Source organism: Lissotriton vulgaris, chromosome 6 (assembly GCF_964263255.1).
Source record: "Lissotriton vulgaris chromosome 6, aLisVul1.2, whole genome shotgun sequence".
NCBI classification, from domain to species: Eukaryota; Metazoa; Chordata; class Amphibia; order Caudata; family Salamandridae; genus Lissotriton; species Lissotriton vulgaris.
This window is the reverse complement of record NC_141694.1, coordinates 252,696,557-252,719,578: the sequence shown is the minus strand read 5'-3', so window position 1 is coordinate 252,719,578 and position 23,022 is coordinate 252,696,557. Positions and strand designations below refer to the sequence as shown.

Here is a 23,022-nt window from a genome sequence, read left to right as displayed (position 1 = left end):
ATTGTCTGTATTTAAATTTATCTCATGGCAAATTAGTCACAGACCAATTTTGTATTCCCGTATTGTACCCAGGTCCTCTATAGACTGGTTGGGTTACCCCATTATTTATAATAACAATTTAAAAAGAACAGCAACAGGTGCCAATCGAAAAGATGGGCGGACGGTGGGCGGAGCTTCAAGTCCATACCAGAGTACACCATGCCCCGCAGCAGCACTTGCGCTGCCCAGGCTCGACCTAAAAAGGCACCTCATTTATTGCCAAATTACAAAGTGCTCTAAATTTCTTATGGAGCACATGATTAATGGTGAGCATGTCAGGTAGCTTTTGGCATTTGAACACAGCCATAAAGCTCCAGGATTAACGCACTGTTGGAAACTTTCATGATTAAGCAGAGGAGAAAGGACACGTTAATTAAGTGGTGTATGTGTTAGGGTATTGATACAACGGAGTTGCAGTAACCAATTTGCACTGCTACAACACAGGGGGGGCGAACGGGAATTGAGAGTAAGTAGTAATAAACATATACCGGTTTGCGATTATCGTGGTGAATATTCCGAGTGATCACATGGTGCAAAACGGCATAAGGTAGAAAGATTTAGAGCTCTTTGGGGTTACTTAGTGGCATGATTTTAAACATGAATAAAAGGTGACAAGTTAGACTAAAAATTTAAAAATATCTAGAGCACTTTGAAATTACTAGGTTGAATCCTTCTGATGAGATCACCAGGACCCTATTGCGTGTAAGGTTAGTAATATGGAAAGTCCTAAGGGTCCGTAGGCAATTGAGTAGGATTTTCACTTGGTTTATAGTTGGTAATACAATTAGACACTTTATCAAATTTGAGATATAAATTGGTAGTGGTTTGTTAGTATTTACTTGGGGCACGTGTCCCCTTTTTCAGTTACAAAATGAAATGCCCTATATCCCCAGAAGGATATTCTGTATCCGATATGCATTGGGGAAATGCACAGGTTTTTTTTGCTGAAAGCAAAAGGAAGGAGCATTTCCTTCGTACTTATTTGTTTTAGAATTTGTAAAGATGGAAAACTGAATGAAGAAATAAAATACAAGTATGGAGAATACAATCAAGTTGATTCAGTATAATTTTGTGGATGATCAAAATTAGAAAAATAAGAGCAGGGGCTCTCCTTAGCATTGCCTTAGGGGAATCCATTTGATCATGTTGTTTAATTAAACTTAATATATGTGATGCCACTTTGGAAAAACAACAGCCTTTGCTTGCCCTACAAAAAACAAAGTAGACAAACGAGAAGGTCAGGGTTTTGCAACCTTAATGTAAGAATACCAGGGACATGGAAACTTAGACTCCCTGTTTGGGAAGTCATACTTTGTGGTTCTGAGTAAACAGCTTGTATACCATGTCCTCATTTTATAAAAATATAAAGGGGACAATTAGAAGAGTTTCCTCTCAAAGAAACTGAAATTGTCTGATGCCTTCAGATTCAGTTCACATTTAGACGCCAGTGCAAAATGTCTCTACTTGCATTTCTCCTGTCTCTTTCTCTTTGATGACCCTTTAAGTTCATTGCAATGCACTCTCAGCAATGCCATCAGATGTTCTGACTTAATGTATAATTGTTAAGCTGCACTCCCTACAAGAAGGTTTTTTGCTCTACTAACTATAGACAAAACCTTGCATATAGCTCTCAGAAAAAAACATTTAATAAATTATAAAAAGCTGTTCTTTCAGGAATGGCCAACATATTTCATTTAGATATCCTGAAAGCTTGACAGTTTGTATGTCGTTGGGGCCTAGTGATGGACATACCGCTTTCATATGCTCATAAGAGTTTTGCTAGTTGCCAGGACACACAATAGTCATCTGTTACAAGTTAATGTAAGGAGACACATTTGTTTCCTGTAGAAAACCACAAAGACAGGTTTATTTCATAATGATATTCACATGTTTTCATTTTTTTTCTGTTTATACAGCATATACAAATAAATGGATATAACAATATTTCATATTATACAGCTAAGAGCCAAATAAGACCCAATCAAACTAGACAAAACTAGCTCATTAAACAATCAATAGCAAAAACGGGAACACTAGCATAAACTCTAGTGGTTCTGCCCAAACTGAAGTTCTCTTAAATTGGAAAAATAAATCTTCAAGTTTAGTAACTTGTGTAAAGAATTAGGGAAAACGGGCCTTGGCAGAATGATACTTAATGACTTTTATAAGGACTAAACTTATAAAGAGAAATGGGATGTTCTGCAATGGATTATGGACACTGCACAGTTACAAAAGTGCAGTTTAATGAACATAATCTCAGAAATCTAGCTTCATTATGCCCTAAACAACATGAATCTTTGCCATGGTCACACAAAAGGCAAATGCAGACATTCATTGGACATCAAATTGGGTGTGTTTCCAATATTAGTATTAAAATTTAACATTGGGTTAGAAATCATGATGAAGTACTTAGCATTAACACTGCACAAGAAAAAATGTATTCAAAGAATACATCATAAAATGCACTACTTAGACTGAACCCTTACTGGTTTGTTTTCTTGAATACAGTCTTGTGCATTTGTTTGTGCAGTCAGCACTAAGGGACATCACGTACAGAGGTTTGGCTCAAGAGGTCAGATCACCAAAATGAATGGTCTATACAAAATACTGACTAACAAAATACAAAGCACTTTCTTTCCATTTCAGAAACTGAATATACAAAGTATGTTTTTCCAAAATATTTTCATAGGCAACAGATTAAAAAGAATTTTAATTATACACATATGCTCACAATTCTGCCTTTAAAAAGACCTGTGGGAAATGTACATAAGGCCGCTTGTAAATGTACATCATTTTTGTTACAATGTCATATGTTCAGAGCAAAAAATGCACAATATTTTACAATTTGTATCTTGGTTTGGAGTAGGCTATTGAAAAATACAGTACTCTTCTGTACAAAGGAATAAATCATGCCTTATTGAAAAGAACGGAAGAAGCATCAATTTCCACAATAACTGACTCACTTCAATCCTTTCTTATTATGCACATTGTATTGTACTTCCAAATCAGTTTTAATTTATCCCCAAAAATGCCTGTATTAATACCAGGTTCAAAAGCTAGGTTATAAAGAGAAACTAAAATTTTGTTTCTCATAGTAGTTAAAAAGAAAGCGGTTTCATATTTTCAAAGCCATATAAAGATAGAATTAAAAGAAGGTAACTTCTTGATTTAAAGAAATAAATTTACATTGTACAACAGTATGTGCCCGAGCAAAAACAGGGTGGGGGAAGGGCAGAGATGAATATACACTAGAACACAAAGAAAGTCTCTCAAAAGGAGGTGAAACAAATTACATTTACAGCATCAAGGTTTACAAATGTACATCCGTACAACCAATGTAAGCATCACTACCAAATTAGCACGGTTTGTAATAAACACTGAAACAAGATCTGTTTTCAAACTGTAAACGTACACCTATTAATAACCTACACGTATACAATGCATATATTTATAAGGAGCAAAGAGAAGGCTAGATATTTAATCATGCTTACAAGTAAATGTTGAGCTATCACGGTTACCTTAATGTGGCCCCTCTGCTAAATATTCCTACATTTTGCATCTACCATGAAAACGGAAAACAAAAAAAAGCTCAACTCTCACATTCTGCCAGACAATTCTAGATGCAAAAAACACATAAAATGTCAACGCTTACTGCATTTCAATCAGGCTACAAAGATAGTGCAGACCTATGTTAACTAGTCTTGAGAAAGTTAACTTTATGCATGAAGGTACCATCATGATTTATTCCTTCACCTTGTGTGCCAATTAAATATTATTTATATACAATAGGTCTATACATAATGAAACAAACATTTTAGGGAAATGTTTCTAAAAAACTGAAAATGATGTGGCTGAGGACGCTGGACATTCCATATATTAGTAATTCTTAATGGACTTTAATACTAATCTGAGGGAAATTCGGTCTGGCTATCCCATCTCCACAGAGTCAATATTTGAAGAGCGATAGCCACAATGCACAGCCCCAAGTCTTTTACTTTTTCTACTGAGGTGGTTTTGTTATTGCATCTGCTTATATCTTAGTCAAGAATCCTCAATGTACCCTGTAGCAGTACCTGGGTTTCAATGTGTGGGGCATCAGCATTAGGAACAATTTAAACTGCCAAATAAAATTGCTTTGCATGGGCTGTAAGATATATGGCCTCAGAGGGCTCTCCAACTAGTTTCCATTCATGTGGAAAAGAAAACTCTCAGAAGGCGGCCCTTTTGAAGAAGGTGTGAAAAAGTTGTAAATTGTACACTGTGAACCACCAAAAAACAACTTAACTATTTATGTTCCACACACTAGCAAATCATTTGTTTTCTAGTATAAAAGAGTCCACGCAAAAGGGAACAAAACAAATGTCTGAATTCTATTTACAGTTCTACAAACCTGTTGTGCTATGCTGTTAGGAGACCAATCAAACTGTCAGCCAGTGTGGTAAAAGAATACTGCACGTTTCCCTTTAAAAACTACCACTTTTTTTTTTACAGTGACTTTACAAGGTAAAAATTTACAAAATATTTGACAGCTATTTTGATACAATTACATCATATACAGGCATTCTGTGCTTTACATGGCAAGACAATCAGAAAGGTCTCCCATCAGGGTTGGAGACATTGCAAAACAAACTCTCCAAAAATATACACAAGGACCATAAAAAAATTTACAAATGGATGAACAATCAATAAATAGACTTAAAAAAATTTGAACATTAACAGTTAAGTTGTGCCTTTTGATAATTCACAATAAAAATGCATATTTATATTGTTGATCTGAATGTGTCTTTTTACAGCATTCCATTTGGTGGTCCCACAATTGGGCCAAGATCAGCACTGTTTTTCAAATAGTACTTCTCCAACTTGGCCAGAATGTGTTTTCCATAGGTGTATTTTCTCAGTGTTGTGATGTGGGGTCGAATCTGCAAAATGAAAAAAAAATAACATATATATATATATATATTGTATTGTAATTGCATTTATATAGCATTTACTACCCCTGTATATATGTATATATAACTTTATCATTCATTAATCTCATTTTAAAGGTAGCAATATAACTGTTAATCTTATAAAAGTAATTTAACTTCTGAAACAAAACAGTTTGGGTATACTCGCTGGACAGCGCTTTCATTCTTTGCTTGAGAATAAGTAACGCATGGGGGTTTGCAACTGCTGAATGAGCTTGCAGCTTTGCAAAATAGAGGTTTGTTAGGTTTGTTAGCATTTTTGTGCATTAATACATAGAGCATGGATTTACTCTCAAATTTTCATTACTCACTGACATGGTGCTATTGCACTTGAAACAAATTTGCTCTGACTTCCTGGATTGTGTTAATTAGGCCTTGTCCAATTCTTGATCAAAATGTGTCTACTTATGCATGTTCATTGTTCATTATAGCATTGTAGCATACAAAGTCATTCTTGTTTTTATCCATTTACGGTGTTCTCAAAGAAAGCTTTCCAATATGGAATCAAACATTGCTGTTTCCAAATGTACTTCTGCTAGCTCACTGTATTGCATTAATTCACAACTGTTTGTTGTTGTTCTTGTGACTAGTTTGTCCTGCCATCTCAGAAACAACATTGCATGGAGTGGGTAGAATCAAATTCAAATAGAGAGATAGCGATTAGAAGGTAAAGCAATATGATGTTTATTAGAACTGTGCTCTGATTTGCTAAAAGTGTAAATCTTTTATTCACACCATGATGATTTTGCAGGACCTAATGCTTTCCTACGCAAGGAAACTGTACATAAACCCCAGATTTAAGGGGGAGTGAGCCAAAAGACTTTTTGATGCAAGTAGGGATTGTTCCCATTTTCCTTAGCATTAGTAACTTCTAGTGTTTAAATACTGGAATGTTTATCAGGTGTGCAAAGCAATACACTCATACTGATAATGTGGATACTACTCTGGGTTCACAAGCAAAAAGCATTATTCAGCTGTCTAGTGATTTGATTAGGCACGGTCTCCATTTATTTTCATTTTGGGCGATGAACAAATGTGCGGCTGTGCCAGCCTTCTATGATGTCAAAAGTAAGCACACCATCTTTAGATTCTTTTTTCCTCCACTGCTTTGGAGACCTATGCCTTCGGATGTGTCGCTTTATTTGCTCTGGAACTTTTTACTTACCCAATGTCCCTTTACTGTGGAGGTGGGCAAGTTGCATGGGAATTCAAAATAGCTTAAAACTACACAACTATTGGTATTGTCAAGCACCGTTTTTATTTTGCAGCAGTATTAATATTCTATGAATCTATTATGTAGCTGTATTGACTATTTGCTGGGGGATGGATCCAGGGCAGTCAGGACCTGAGCCAGAGTCAGCATCTTGAAATTCTCCTTCCGGAGGAAGAGAGTGAAGTCCCGGAGGTCCAAAATGGGGCGCACACCCCCTTGCCTTTCTTGAGAACCAGAAAGTAGTGGGAATAACAACCACTCCCTACTTCCTGATCAGGAACGTTATCTATGGACCCCTTGGCCAGGAGGGCCGTGACTTCCTGATGGAGAAGAGCCAAATGATCCCCCAACATGCGGTGTCACCGTTGTGGCATGGCTGGAGGGGAGGACAGAAAGGGGAGCGAGAAACCTTGGCAGATTATCTGTAGCACCCACTTGTCCGATGTGATTTCGCGCATGTGGTGGAGGTGGTGACGAACCCTGCCTCCTACCGGCGTGGGGTGCCCCCTGAAGCTCTGATTAGGAAGGCTTGGAGGTGGAAGCAGCGGGTGTGGAGGTTGACTGACCCGCCTGCTGGTTACCAGACCAGCCTCTGCTGAAGCCACGTCCGCGGCCACGCGGAGGCAGGTTCTGCGCAGGTTTTGCGGAGGAGCGAGTCTGGGCGCCTTTACACTGGCCACAAAAGGAACGAAACCCAGGCGTGGCAGGGCTCTTTGTGGAAAGACCCAAAGACTTAGCCGTGGCCCGTGAGTCTTTAAAGCGCTCCAGGGCACTGTCCGGCTTGCCGCCATAGAGGTGAGAGCCATCAAAGGGCATGTCCATGACCGAGCTCTGGACATCAAACGAGAACCCGGTAGACCGCAACCAGGCATGGCGCATCAATGCCTCAGTCGTGGAAATCGCCCTGCCCAAGGAATCAGTCATGTCCAGACCACACCTGATGGCAAACTTCGCCGCATCCTTGCCCTCTGCAATTGCTTCGGAAAGGACGGTCTGGACTACTTCAGAACACTGAGGCAGGATCTCTGCCAACCTTATCCCACACTGCGTGGGAGTAACGGCCCAATAAGCAGGCGGTACTAACCGACCGCAACCCCAAGCTGGCCGAGGAGAACAACCTCTTGCCATATTGCTCCAGCTTCTTAGAGCCCTTATCCGGCGGAGCTGTGGGAAAGGCACTCTGTGACGTTGAGGCTTGAATGAGCAGGCTCTCGGACGTGGGATGAGTTGTCAAGAAGGCAGGGTCACCAGGCACCGGGCGATGACGCATTGCGACTTTCTTATCCACTGGTGCTCCCGAGGCCGGCCGCAACCAAGTGCCCAAGAGGACTTCGGTAAAGGCCTCATTGAAAGGGAGCAGCGGTTCCGACGACGTAGACGTCGTCTGGAGCACCTCCGTAAGGAGGTTAATCTTAAGGGCCACCGTAGGGAGGTCGAGATGGAGAGCCTCGGCAGCTCGTTGCAGCACCAAAGTGTAGGAAGCGACCTCCTCCATAGTAGGCGGAGGTGAGGCAAACCCCGGGTCAGAAGACACAACAAGTTCACCCGCATCTTGAAGGTCATCCACACAATCCTGCTCGGAGTCATACCGCTGCGCAAGGGGGTCCTTGGAGCTGTCCCAGTCCTCATCTTGCTCCAGGTTAGAAGGAGCAGGCCGCGGCGGCAGGGCTAGAGCCGGAGAGGGGGCCAGTGGCGTCGGCAAGGGCCGAACCGGAGCCGCATCCCAATGTGGATCCCAGGTCGGAACGAAACGGTCCGAGAACTGGGGCAGGGGCGGGATAAACGGCATCCAGTACGGCGCCTGCGGCAGCCCTGGGGCCGGAGCCAGCAGTGCTGCACCTTATGGCGGCGGTGCCACCGGGGCAACAGGATCTGGACACGGGACCGTGGGGCCCGCAGGTGTGCCGGTGAGAGGAGTGCCGGACTGCCATCAACTTCCGGCGTTGCTCCCGCAAGGCCTTCGGAGCCATGGCACGGCAGTCCTGGGAATCATGGGCGGTCTCCAGGCAGTAGAGGCAGACATCATGGGGGTCCGCCACTGACATATTACGGCGGCACGACCCACAAGACTTAAAGCCAGGCATCCCTACGTGCACAAGGAGACAAGAGAAGGAGACAAAGTCTAAAAAAAGTGGTCAAAAAATGACTGCAGTACATGCTCAATCTGGATCTGCGCTTTAGGCGCGGAAAAACAAAGAAAGACCTGACGTCAGCGCACATGGGTGGCACCTAAGTAGCCCCCGTGACATCATCCCGGTGCTTACGACGCCAGTGACTGGCAAGGAGCCGCACACGCCACCTACTGGCACGCAGGGGTACAGCTAAGCAGAAAACTTTCCGGATCCAGACTGACGCCTGGGGAATATTCTAAGGTAAGGAATCTATCACTAACATGTCTCTTTCAGATAACCAATTTACTTACCTTTTTTCTAGGAAATGCCCCAGTGTGACATCTAGGCATATCATACTGAGTAGAAAAAGTAAACCATAAAGTAACATGAAAAGAAATCCAACACTAATTTCCACTGCATTGAAAATATTTACAAACCTGCAACAAAGACATTTTCATTCAGCTTGCTTGTATTGTTCAACCTACCTTGAAAAGTACAATTTACACTTACCTGTGCTAGGCTTGCTTGGTTCTAGAAAATAAATATAACTAAATATTTTTCTACTAATCAAATTGGTCTCAGTTTAGTCTGAGTGTGTGACATAATTTGCTGCCCGAGTGTGTACAACAAATGCTTAACACTACCCTCTGACAAAGCCTTACTGCTCGCCCACACTAACACAAATAGAGAGTAAGGTGTTTCTACTTTTACCTCTGCCTACCTTTGGGGTTCACCTGGACTCTGTGCACACAATACCTCATTTTGGTATAGTATATACAGAGCCAGCTTCCTACACCTTCCATAACGGCTTTAATTGCAGGACCCTTAAACAAGGATAGATGTCTGTTCTGTAGATATGCAGCCACTGCGGCAAGGTGTAGTCTAATAGTTGTGTAGGCTAAGCCAACTTTTTGTAGATGCAAAAGGTAACAAATATTATTTTGTATAGATGCATCTAACAGATCAATTGTCTGTATTACAATATATGACAAACCTTTTCCACTTTGCTGCGTAACATGCTCTAATAGTAGGTTTCCTTGCCTCTTTAAGTATTGTCATACAATCTGGTGGCAGGTTTAATTTAATGTAATGTATGTGTCTTGTAAAGCGCACTGCTGCCCTGAGGCGTCCTGGCGCTGTAGACCGCTGGGGAACCCGTCCTGGCTATCCCTGTGAGATGGTCCCTACTGGGCATCTCCAAGGTGAAACCAGGCATCCCCGGCGAATGTGGGGGGCCGTTGTAGAGATGAGGCAAGCTATTGCCCAGATCTGCCGAGTGTAATTCCTGGTTAGAGTAGGCACCGAGGCGAGAATTATCGAGTCCGCTGACCCTGGTCCACGACCCTGCAGCGTCGGGAATTGAACCCTGGTCCCGGGCCGTTCTCTGCTTCGGGGTCTGCCGCCTCTAACCAGTGAGCCACACCACTCCACCTTTAGATATCCAAACTCTATGACTTCAGGAGCCAGATCGCTAGATTGAGCTCCATGGGGTTTGGATGTCTGATTTCTCCATAGTTCTGTGTGAGAAGGCCTGGAAGTGAGGTGCATCTTTTAATGTCAAACCACCGACAGGTCTAGTAGTGTGATGAACCATGGTTGACGTGCCCATGTGGGAGCCACTAGAATCAATGTGAGAGATGTCTGCTTGAGTTTCCGAACCAGAAATGGAAGGAGAGGGAGAGGAAGAAACGCGAAAGCAACTAACCCGGACCAGTTGATCCATAGGGAATTGCATTTTGAGTTCTCTGCTGAGGCAAAGAGATCCATGTATGGAAACCCCCATTTTTGGAAGTATGGAAAGAGAACCTGGGGATGAAGTTACCAATTGTGTACTTGTCGCCGCATCCCGCTGAGGAGGTCGGCAAATTGGTTGTGCATCCCTGGAAGGTGAGCTGTAAGAAGATGAATTTTGTGATGTATTGCCCAACGGCAAAAGGTCTGAGAGAGGAGTGACAACTGTAGAGTGTCCCCCGTGGTTTTGTACATAATATATAGCTGTCATATTGTCCGTCCTGACTACGACAACTTTCCCTACAAGGTGAGGCTGAAAAGCTTTTATGTTTATAATTTCTTTATTAAGTTTTTAGGCAGATTTCATATTTGTACAATGAAACCAAACATCTTGCACCATTAGTGCACTTCAAGGCAGTTAGCAGCTTGTGCTTTAACGAAAACCAACATTCTCCCCCACCCCCCAAAAAAAACAAGCATTTACAATGCAATAGGTCTCCCAGCTTTAAAGTTTGAGCTATTGACATTGTATATTACAATGTGTTACATTAATTTGTTATCAAACTCTGAATTGTTGTATAAAGATGGTAAATGCTGCAAGAAAAAGTAGCACTGAAATTGATAGCTTTCGCAATCGCTATTGTAATGAAGCTGAACAGGCAGGGACAAAAGCATAGTCATAACAATCGATTTAAAAAATAAATGAAAAAAACACTCACTGAAAGTCTGCTTTCGATTCTGCGACTGTCCGCAAACCCAAAACAACGGCCTCCTCCTCCCCCGAGGGCACCTCACCACGCACGAGTACAAAAACAAGCATTTGCAGTGCAATAGATCTCGGAGCATTAAAGTTTGAGTTATTGACATTGTGTATGACAATGCCAATATTTTTTAACTTTTGCAAATGTGACACCTATAGCATTTCTATTGTAATTTGTGTTGTATTTACGGGACTTAGATGTATTGTTACATCCTGTTGGTCATGTAGAAATATATCTTCAAAGGCACTGGCAGTAACCTCTCTAAAACTAGAATAATGAAGAGTCAACTATGAGCCAGGTTACCCAGCCAATAAGGTAAATAAATGATATCCAGTTGTATTTGTATTTCTGACATTTTTGTAAAGTGGCAAGGGACGAATGCCCTGCTTGAGGTCAGAGGGCGGTACGGGGCAAGAGTTGATGACCAAGGGGTAAGAGCCGCTATGTCGGACCCGGGCACCGGTCAGAGCTGAGGGCACAAGGGGGGGTGGAGCAGATGGACGCGGGGCTCAGAATAGAGCTATTTTGGCAAACGCGCAGGTTAAACTTGGGAAACAGCAATTGGAAATGCGCGGGTGCTGGGGTGAGAGCAGTGGTGCTGAGGGTGGGCGTCACTGTGGTTTCTTCTTGCTCCAAGTTCTTGCCCCGTGGTTGGTGTGTGCTCTCCAGACCATAGCTTCTCTCCCGCAGTGCTTCTACTGCACCCTCACACACACCTGCCCACCAGCGGACTCCTCCCACCACCATCCCCCTAGCCCCACCTAACACAGCAACCGGGTCACAAGCAGGGACTAGCAGGCACAACGAGGGAAGGGGGGCAGAAAAGCATGCACGTTCTGTGTAACTTAAGCATGACAATGTATTTGACGATGTGTACGGAATTAACATACGTGAGAAAGCAATTTTTACAGTCCAGCTTTCCCGTATTTGTAAATAGCTTTCTTATTTAATGGCCCACCCTCTACACGCACACCCTCTGGTGTAGGCAAGATACACATACAATACGCCTGGAATTCGCCGTAATATGTTAGTGACTACCTACGGACTTACGACTGTACTCCTGCGCATAGAATTTCCGTGACCACTACCCTGAAGCTCTCTATTGTCTCAATTTACTGCACTGGGAGTGCTGCAGGCATACTGTGTCGTACGTTTGCCTTGGGGAAAACATTTGCCGTAATTTGTGTTTTTTTCAACTGGGACAATTACCCCAAGATTGAGAACGTGTGTACTCACTTTTACAACAACGTTACATTAAGTGCCCACTCATCCATCCGCCCACTCATCCATCCGCCCACTCATCCATCCGCCCACTCATCCATCCGCCCACTCATCCATCCGCCCACTTCTAGGATGGTCAAACAGTTTGGAAAATGTTTGCAAAAACTCACACTCCTGAGCTTGTATTTTCTCACTGCATGTTGCACGGACGGCCCTCGCAATGCTCCTTTCCTGCGGTGGTAAATGCGCCATTCTGGCAGATTTTCACTATTGTAAGAGCAATTTATGATCGAGTTTTCTATTGCAATTGCATTCTTTGGGTGCCCACGGTCTGCTTGTTTGACTCTGGCCTTCTAGGTGCCTTCATAACCTGGTCACAACAGCATCTCTGGGGCTCAGCAGCCCTTTAATACTCTAGTGTGCAATGTATCGATGCAGCGCCTGCTCACGCCCTGTGCACTGACGATGATTCAATGCAGTGCCTGCCCACGTTGCTGTGCACATGCAGGGCCTGTCTAGCCCCTGACCTTACATGCCATTGTGTACAGCTTTACAATGTATCAATGCATTGCCTGCCCACACCCCTGTGCACTACCTTCGCATGCTATTGTGCTCTGCCTGACAATGTATCATTGCAGTGCCTCCTCACGGCACTGTGCACTGCCTTTCCATGCCAATGCAGTGCCTGACATGTATCAATGCAGTGCCTGTCTATCCCCCTGTACCCTGCCTTTACATGCCACTGTGCACTGCCTGATAATGAATCCATCCAGCGCCTGCCTACGCCCCTGTGCACTGTCTTTCTATGCCCCATGCTCTGCCAGTCCGTGCCTCCGTGCCGTACCTGGCCATGCCCCATGCTGTGCAAGTCTGTGCCCCCATGCTGTGCGTGTCCCGTGTTGTGCCAGTGCGTGGCCGAATGCTGTGTCAGTCCGTGCCCCGTGCAGTATCCGGCTATGGCCCCATGCTGTGCCTGTCTGTGCTCCCATGCTGTACCGGTCTGTGCCCCATGCAGTATCCGGTCATGCCCCTTGCTGTGCCTGTCCGTGCCCCCTGCGTGCCCCCATGCTGTACCGGTCCGTGTTCCCATGCTGTACCGGTCCGTGCCCCCTGCGGTGTGCCAGTCCGTGCCCCCATGCTGACAGTTCGTGCCCCGTGCAGTATCCAGTCATGCCCCCATGCCGTGCCTGTCTGTGCCCCCTGCGGTGCTCGGGCATCAGGGCACAGTGTGAGGGGCAGGCACCGAGAACTATGAAGAGAGTGAGGGACAGTGAGAAGGAGGTCGGTTGGGGCGAAGGAGGGGAGAGTGTACAGAGCGCCAGGGGGTTAATAAGTACATTTTTAAAAAATAAGAAAACTTACCTGACTGCCCGTGTCCGCGTCAGAGCAGAGGAAGCAGCTCTAGTGATGACGCGGCGGAGGCTCGGCCGGCTGGGCCAATCCCAGCGCGGCCCTGGCTGGGCTCTGAGTTGTGCTTCACAGCGCCTATTGCTGGCACAGGGCTTCGGGTTGTTCTTTAGCCCTGTGGGTCGGCATCCCAGAGATGCAGGTGTACAGAGGCAGCCCAGCCATCGGGTCCTCGTTCTCTCGGGATGCCCTGCATGATGCCTGATGGTTGAGCCCTCCCTCACCCACTCGTGCCCAGACCCAGCCTCGAGGCGCTGGGCCATCTTCGCGCGCACTAAGAACCAGCAGCGGAGGGAAGCACTAGGCGGGAGGAGCACTAGGCGGGAGGTCGAACGCTGCGGCGTGGGATGTGCGCCGTTTTACACTTTACACACACAGCAGGCAGAATCCGCCAAGGAGCCAGGCACAGGAGAGAGAGGTCTCTGGGTCCGGTGAACAATCACAAACTTTACCCATTGGCCGGCCCGCAAATGGCAGCCGAGAAATAAATCCGGCATAATGGCGCAGGGGGGTTGGCAGTTAGGCAAGAGGCGGTATGCATCACCAGTTATGGTGCCCACGGAGGTGAGTTGGATGAGGTGCGAAGCTGCCATGTGCCCTGTTCTGAATGAGGCCTTCCATTGAAGTCCTTTCGCTCTGAAATGTAAGCCTCTGTGTGGCATTTCTGGTACACACGTCCCTGTTGCTGTTCAGAAAATTAAATCTGCATTCTTGCAGGTTTCGCTGACCGCTCACATTGTCCATCCAACTATACCTCCCTCCCCCGTTATTTGCACACTGTCTGCGTTGCAAGCACATTTTCGGATCTTTCCATGGCATGCTTCCCTGTTAATCATTGATGAAAGCTTCGTTAACCAGTGCGCCTGTTAGAGACGCTATGGTTGAGCTCTAAACTGATAGACCGCCCCGGAAGTCAGGCACGGTCGCCTGTGACGGGGGCGGGGCCACGTTCACACCGGAAGAGGAGGCAGGCGGAGTCGTAGCGTCTCGCGGCCCGGGGCTCCTGTGAGCGGTGTAGAGCCCCGGGGCTGCGCCAGCAGGAGGTTGGGCGCCGCGTGCTGAGGTAAGGTAAGTTCTGGAGCGCGATTGGTGCACTTGTGTGTGTGTATGCTCGTGTGTGTGTGTGTGTGTATGTATGTGTGCGGCGGGGGAGGGGGGGGCCTCGGTGCACTTGTGTGTGTGCGCGCGTGTCTGTATGAGTCAGGGGTGGTGTCTCTGTATGTATGTATGTGCGTGCATGGGCGCGTGTGTGTGTGTATGCGCATGCGTGTGTGGTGCTTGCGCTTCCCAGGAGACAGCGCCTGGCCACAGCGCGCGTTCCAGTTACAAATCGCCTGGAAGGATGCGCGAGGCCAGGACTGTCTCCTGGGAATGATAGTCGCTGACAAAAGATCTCCTGGCGGACACAGCGCTGACGCGCTGTTAAACGCCAGGAGACCTAAAAAACGAAACCCCTCTCCCTTGACCCCTTCACCTTCACCTTCCCCCACAATTGGCATATGTCTATGTGCTCCCTTGGGGTTCCACCTGTGGCTGATTTGTAAGCCGTAAAATTTGTAGATACTTGGGGCATGCAAGTTCTTTGAATTCAGAGGAAAGAATTGTTATATATGGTTTCCCTGGGCCTCGGAATGATGCTGCTTGGTTAGCGAGGGAGAGAGAGATAAGCTCCATGCCTAAGACATGCCTTATGTGGTGTAGCCATCCAGTGTGGGTGGGAAGGCCGACCGTACCTCATAACGCTAAGATATGTTGAAGGGCTGCTCCAAGAACCAGGCCGATCTGTTGGCCTCTGCGAGATTTGAGGGTGAACATGAGGCCATTGGGTAGGTCCAAGAAAATATAGGCCAGAAAGCGGGGAAGTTATATATCAAAGCAAGCATCTACCGCGTCGAGCACTTGTTCCCAGTAGCCAGCTAGGTTCGGGCATTCCCATAGGATGTGTGTTGAGGTTCCTTGAGCCCCACAACTCCGCCAACAGATGGGGACTCTTGCTGGTTTCCCTTTACGGAGCCTAGCAGGCGTGAGGTATCAGTAAGTAGCTATTTTGGTGGCTGCCTCGATACCTGCTACATTTCTAGCTGTGTGCCTAGTTCTGTAATAAATATCTTCCCACTCCTGCATTGTTAATTCCTGGCCTAGCTTAAGTTCCCATCTTCGCTGACTGGGGGATTTAGTGGTTCTTGGGCTGGGCCTCAACAAATTGTATAGTTCCGAGATAAGACTGGTGTCTGAGGATTTGGCCAGCAGCCATTTCTTGAAGGCCATCTGATTGTCCTTTCCCGGGAGATGCTCTGCCATGAGGAAGATGTTCCTCTGAATGGCCCACTTAAACATGCTCTGAGCCAGATGAGACAGCTGCGGAGAGTGTGTGCCTCCCTGCTTCTGAATGTAGTACATGGCCGTCATGTTGTCCGTCCGGATCAACACGACTTTGTTGCACAGATGTACTTTGAACGCCTTTAAGGCCATGAAGATTGCCATCAGTTCCAACACATTGATGTGCATCTTCCTTTGCTGTAGTGTCCAGAGTCCCTGCACTGTGTACTGGAGTACATGCGCTCCCCATCCCTGGAGAGAGGCGTCCGTTGTCAGGATAATCTGTGGCACAGGCTCTTGGAATGGTCGGCCCTTGCAAAGGTTTTGTGGATTCCACCAATGCAGAGAGTTGTATGCCCGACCGCTCACCAACACTAGGTCTGTCAGTTGCCCATGAGCCTGTGTCCACTGACGTGCAAGGCACTCCTGAAGCGGACGCATATGTAGTCTCGCGTGCGGGACAATGGAGATGCAGGAGGTCATCATGCCTATCAACTGCATGAACACCTTCGCTGGAAGCGAGTGCTGAGGTCTGAATCGTTGGATCAGCGTCTGGATACTGGCGATTCTCACTGAATTTGGCTGCGCAGTGGCAGTTAGAGTATTGATTGTCGCGCCCAGATACTGTCGCACGTGGGCGGGCTGGAGATGGGACTTTGGGTAGTTCAGAGAGAATCCCAGATCGTGCAGGAGATGAATGGTGCGTGACACGTGGTCGACGCACTGCTGTTCTGTCTTTGCTTGAATGAGCCAGTCGTCCAAGTAGGGGTAGACGTGGACGTTCTGGCGACGGAGATGCGCCGCCACAGTCGCTAGGCACTTTGTAAATACCCTTGGGGCCGTGGTGACCCCGAACGGCAGAACCCTGAACTGGTAATGCTGGTCTTGAATCGTGAATCTGAGATACTTCCTGTGGGAAGGATGCAGGGGGATATGAAAATATGCATCTTTCAGATCCAGCGTAGCCAGGAAGTCCCCCTGCTGAAGCAGAGGGAGTACTTGCTGCAACGTGAGCATATGGAAGTGCTCCGAGAGAATGTACCAGTTGAGGGGCCTGAGGTCCAGGATGGGCCTGAGGGATCCGTCCTTTTTGGGAATTAGAAAATACAGGGAGTAAACCCCTGTTCCCCTTTCCTGCAATGGAACGAGCTCTATTGCCCCTTTTTGCAGCATGACTAGAACTTCCTGCTGCAACAAGGTCAAGTGCTCGCCGGACATAGGACGGCTCCTTGGGGGTATGTTTGGTGGAATGGAAGTAAGTTCCAGACAGTAACCGTACTGGATAAGAGACTTGACCCACCTGTCCGTGGTGATGGATCTCCACGCGGGCAGGAACTGCTGGAGTCTCCCCCCGACCGGTGTTGTATGGTCGGGGGGCAGTGACAAGACGTCACTGCTTGTTGGCGCTGGTGGACCTGGAGCTGTTGTTTCCACGTCCCCTGCCCTTGACGTTATTGCCTCTGTAGCCACCTCTACCCTTGTTGTTGTACGAGGTCTGGGTGTTACTTTTGTAATACTGTGTGGACTGCGATGCCTGACCCCTTGAGGTGCCTCTGGAATTGGAGCGGCAAAAGGAACCACTCCGAAACTGCTGAGACTGGAGGGCCCCCATAGACTTGGCAGTGTCTGTATCTTTTTTCATTTTTTCCAGCGTCGCATCCACCTCAGGGCCAAACAGGTGGTCAGGATTAACTGTTTGGTTCAGTATTGTCGTTTGAATATCGGGCTTGAACCCTGAAATTCTAAGCCAAGCATGCCATCTAAGCAACACACTGGTGTTGATTGCCCTGGAGGCTGTATCGGCCACATCCAGCGCACACTTTATGGATGCGTTTGTGATGAGCTTTCCTTCCTGAATCAGCATTTCTCCTGCCTCCTTGTACTGGTCAGGCAAGTGTTGCAGTAGTGATTCTAAGGTGTCGTAATGAGCCCTATCATAGCGTGCAAGTAGGGCTTGTGTGTTTGAGATTCTCCAAATATTAGCTGCCTGTGCAGCAATTAGTTTCCCTGAGGCCTCGAAGATTTTGGACTCTTTGTCTGGGGGAGGAGCGTCACCAGTGGTCTGCGAGTTCGCCCTCTTCCGAGCGTTGGATACAACCAACGAGTCCAGTGGCAAGTGTCCCTTGATGTATGTAGGATCCGAGGGCGCTGCCTTATATTTTTTGTCAATGCGAGGGTTGACGACACGTGCCCGGGTGGGCTCCTTGAAGACCTCCGTTGCGTGTTTAAGCACCCCCTTAAGCATTGGCAGTGTTTTGACTGACTTTTCAGCCACTGAAAAAGTGTCAAATAAAAAGTCCACATCCACCGGGTCCGAGTGCAGCTCGACATTGTGGTTAGCCGCAGCTCTCTCGATCAGAGCGTTGAAGGCTGCTGAGTCCTCCGTCGGTGACGTTTTGGCCGCAAAAAGTTGCGTGTCCTGTCCCGACTGCGGGTCCTCCGTGTCGCCTCCGGCCGACCAAGGTTCGTGCACCTCCTCCGGATCCGAGTACGCCGGATAGTTGTACTCGGCATCTTCCTCGTCAGCATCGCCTGCGGCGGAATGCGTCGGCGAGTGTCCCAGGGCTTGTGGAGACATAGGTTCTATCGGGGCCGAAGTTTCCGCAGAGTCCCTCTTATTTTTGAGAGGGATCCGAAAATGTTCCAACACCGGCTCAGTGGTGATTTTTCTCTTGAGGAGAGACAGTTTCCCAGTATTGGCGTCGATGATGACCTCTCGACGCTCCTCCTCAGCAAGCGGCTGGAGCCGAAGCTTCGACACCACTAAGGCTGCTTTCGGTGTCAACACCTCCTTCGAGGGCCCGCTATGTTTCGGCGCGAAAGCCTTCGGCGTCGACTTTGGCGGCAGGGTAAAACGGATAGGCGTTTGCGCCTTCGCAGGCTTCGGAGTGAGCTTAGGCGCCACAGTGTCCTGATCAGGAACCACATTGTCCTTCCTTATCCGCTGCAGGGATTCCGCCACCTTCTTTGTTAAGGCAGGAGAGGGCTTGACCGGCTCGAGCGATCTCCCCGAGTCGGGAGTCGGATCGATGGCAGGCACCTTCTTCGGGGCCGACACCTCACGCGCCTTGTCCCCAAGGGCCGGCGCCGGCCGAGCCCGGGTCGCGTCGTCGCCCTAACGCTTCTTCGGAGCCGTCTTCGGGTCCTCGACCCCCTTCGGCGCCGACGCAGCCGCGTCGGTCGACTTCGCCTTCGGCGCCGACCCCGAGGGCTTCGGGTCGGCCATCTTGGCGTGGCTCTTCAAGTCGGCCATCTTGAATTTTTTGGAAGTTGACGCCTCCAGAACCTTCTGCCCCAGCGCAACTTTCACTTTCGGTTTCGAAACCGAGGGAGCGTGACCAGATGGCTTCACTTTCGTTTTCTTCAACGGGAGTGGCGCCTCAGAAATGTCCGTGACCGGGCCCGGAGGCGGGGACGTAGGACTTATAAGTAGATCTTGGGTAAGGCCCGAAGGCGATCCCTCGACCTGGGCCGTATGAAGGGGATTGACCCCTGAGTCTGGTTGGGGATGCTCCTCCTCCGAGCTATCCCCTACGGTGGCAATAGCCCGATCGTCGTCCCCTACCTCGTCGGCGACTTCGTCAAAGTCCTCATCACCCGCGTCGTAGGCATCCCCTTCGGACGCGGGACTAGATTCCGAAACCTGTACGTCGTCTTCGTCTCCAACAGATTCTTGGAATATGTCGTCTGGTGGGGGCGCCGCGGTAGCCGAGAACTTGGCCTGGAGCCTATTGGCCCGACGAATCTTGAGAGTTTTCTTGCACCGGAATTTCGAACACGCCATGCAGCTGTCTTCGTCATGGTCCGGTGACAAGCAGGTATTGCACACAGGGTGCACGTCGAGGTGTGAATATTTGGAGTTACACACCGGGCACTTCTTAAACGGTGTCCGCTCCATAGCAGAAGTGTAGTGTAGGCCCGTCCGCGCCGAAAGCACGCGGAAGGGTAGCAAGAGTTCGGAGCTGAGAGTCAGACAAGAAACCCGAACGCAACTATACCGACGCTCAGCCTAAAGACCTTCTGGTCTCGAGTAGAAGTTGAACAACTATCGGTTCCGACAGAGGGAACCGAAACACATCCGAACCCAATGGCGGAAAAAAACAATCTGGGGATGGAGGCGATGCCCATGCGCACTGTAGTCCAGGGGAGGAGCCACCTATCACGTGATACTTCGAAGACTCTTCCAGGACAACAATGTGCAATCATCCGGACCCAACACTAGGCGGCGATCTATGCACAGATATGAATTCAGCAGCCCACATGCCTCGAACAGGGATCCTCCACAGGGGCATCCCGGCAAGAGCCCTGTCCATGAATAGCCAGAGCGGGACCACTCCACAAATGGCCATATCTGAACTGTGTGGAAATAGCTCTGGGGGTTTGGAATCCCCAATCCACCCTTCAGAGGCCGCCTTGTGGCTTAATTTGCGGCACAACCGAGGTGTCTTTTCGGCCCAGATAAATCGCTCTACGTCTTGTTGGAGGGAGTGTATAATACTTGGTGGGGGTTCCAGGGGCAATGTCGGGAAGAGAAACAGAATTTTAGGTAATATTGTAATTTTTATCGTCGCTATGTGGCCTAACCAAGATAGCTTGTACCCGTATTTGCCGCTGTAGGGCGGCGTAATTCAGCAGTACAGTATGTTGTGGAGAAGCGGCAAGTTGTATTCCCAGGTAAGGGATCTCGACTGATGCCCATTGGATGGGATATGCCTCACGCAGTGGCTTTTAAATGAGAGGCTGAGGGCCTGAGATTTCTGGATGTTTATTTTAAAGCCTGTGGCTTGAGAGAACCTCTCCAGTTCAGCCAGAAAGGCTGGGAGGGAGACCTGGGGGCCTCCAGCAATGCAATCACATTGTCTGCGTTTAGACATAGGGTATGCTTGTCCCACCGAATCTCACCCCTGTAATGTGTGGATTGTCGCACACTCTTTGAGCCACAGGCTCCATGCTCATGGGTGAACAAAAGGGGGGAGAAAGGACACCCCTGCCAGGCCCCCCTCCGAATCGGAAAGGGAGAGGACATGTAGCCATACGCTCTGACAGAAGCCGTTAGTTTGGTGTAGCTATTGAAAACCCATTTTATATATCTGTCGGGGAGTCTGAAATGAACCAGGGTTTCTTTTTAATAGGGCCAGTGGAAGTATACCATATGATCCCACAAACCAGAGGCTAGCTACGTGTGATGTAGTTTCCCTCTACACATGCATTCCACAACAAGAGGCACTCACTGTAATAGCCAGATGTCTCCAAAAACGCCCTGCACCTGTTCAAGTTCCTTCAGAGTTCATTGTAGCCCTGCTCAAAATAGCCATGACTCGCAATTTCTTTTTGTTTGACAATAATTTTTACCTGCAAACCTCCGGTGTAGCCATGGGTGCTCCCTTTGCTCCTGATGTAGCCATTTGTATATGGCAGCTTTTGAAGAGGATACCATACTTAACCAATTGAACCCATTTAGAGAGCATGTTGACCTCTGGATGAGGTATATAGATGACATTTTAATGATTTGGAATGGCAGCTATGACCAATTGAACAGTTTCTTCACCTGGTTAAACCTACAATCTCAGTACGTCAAGTTTACGATCCAATCGCATACTAACACCATTGATTTTGTGGATGTCACCATTTACCATCACTCTGGAAGACTATGTACAAAACTATATCGTAAACCATCTGAGAGAAATTCTTTACTGGCTTACAATAGTCATCACCCTCGAGCTCTCCGTGATAATCTACCCTTCGGGCAATTTTTGAGGATACGAAGAAATTGTTCAGACAAAGATGGCTATTTCGCGGAATCACAGGATCTTTCGAATCGCCTACTCAACCGGGGATATCCGAGACGTTTGATAAAAAAAGCACGTAAACGTGCATGGTTTTATCCACGTGAAGAACTTTTAACCCCCAAAGATAAAACCAACTGTGAAGAGAACCATATTGTCTGTGTCACGACTTTCAATACGAAAAGTAACAGCATCAAACGGATCATTAATAAGCACTGGCATTTAGTATCTGATGAGATCAAACAACTTGAGACACCACTTCATGCTTTTAAGAAGGCCAAGAGCATCAAGGACTTTGTTGTCTGCTCCTTCTTATCCCCTGACAACCAAACCAACCCACGATCAATACCCTGTGGAACCTACCACCAGTTATAGGCCATTTTAAATGCGGCCATTGTAGGGCTTGTGATCTGACCATCCAGACCAAAGAATTTGTATATCTTCATTTAACGGTCAAACTGAGATCTTTGAGTAACTGCAATTCAAATAACCTAATCTATGCCATCATATGCCCATGTCAAAAGATCTATATTGGGCAGACTCAGCAGAAAATCAAGGCATGCATCCTACAACATATGAGCCGCATTCGATGCGATGTCCCTGGCGCACCTCTTGTGGACCATTCCAAGATGAATGCTCATCCTCCTGAAAGCCTCCAATGGTTAGTCATTGAGAAAACTACGTTAGGACCACGAGGTGGTAACATTTCTGACATTCTAAACACCAGAGAATTGAAATGGATCTATTTTTTCAATTCAATTGAGACCGGCCTCAATGAACATGACAGTTCCTTTTCCCAATTGGCCACGTTACCATGATTGGTCTATTTGCTCACACTAGATCCACTTTCTCCACCCATGAATTGCCACATTATCCATTTAAGATGGGTTCTCTTTCCTAGTAACGCCCGATCTAACTGCTTTCAGGTTTCATTATGTTGGCCTTACCCTCATGTTAGAGAGGTACGCTACTGTCTAATCTTTTCAAATGGGTGTGTACTACATGATCTAGAAATGTATAAGTTAACCGACCATCAGAGGGACTTTACCCTTATGTTGAAGAGGTACGCCCTGAATATAACATCTGTTTGCTGTAAATTCATATCTCTCTCCAATATTATGCTGTGAATACTCTCTTGCATTTTATTTATATCCTATAATAATGTGGACGATTGTCATGCTCGTATTCTCATTTATAACGTGTCACATTTCCACTAGTTATCATCCACGAGACCCATAGTCTGTTTTCACGTTCTATGACTCTTACGATCACCACGTGATCTGTTTCCATGACTACTTCACCTAATCAGGAAATGCCGCGCTTATCGGCTGCCCTCGTACGGAGCTCTTAACTCGAATACGAACGAGTGAGTATATTTCTCCTCCTGTCCCGCCCTCCGCCCTTAACAATTCGCTATTGAATAGTTGCCTCCTGACCCCATTGTTTTACCCCACCAGACTAACAGCG

General features: G+C 47.1%; 1 protein-coding gene across 2 annotated transcripts in view; it reads right to left on the bottom strand.

Moving 5' to 3' along the window:
* Nucleotides 1–1,873: 1,873 nt before the first annotated feature.
* The window catches only part of PUM2 (pumilio RNA binding family member 2), a 755,055-nt gene continuing 733,906 nt past the window's right edge, over nt 1,874–23,022 (bottom strand). For both annotated transcript variants that reach the window (XM_086926282.1, XM_086926283.1), the window contains exon 21: nt 1,874–4,958. In XM_086926282.1, coding sequence (XP_086782408.1) covers nt 4,827–4,958 — 132 coding nt within the window. In that variant the 3' untranslated portion in view covers nt 1,874–4,826. The remainder of the gene's footprint in view (nt 4,959–23,022) is intronic.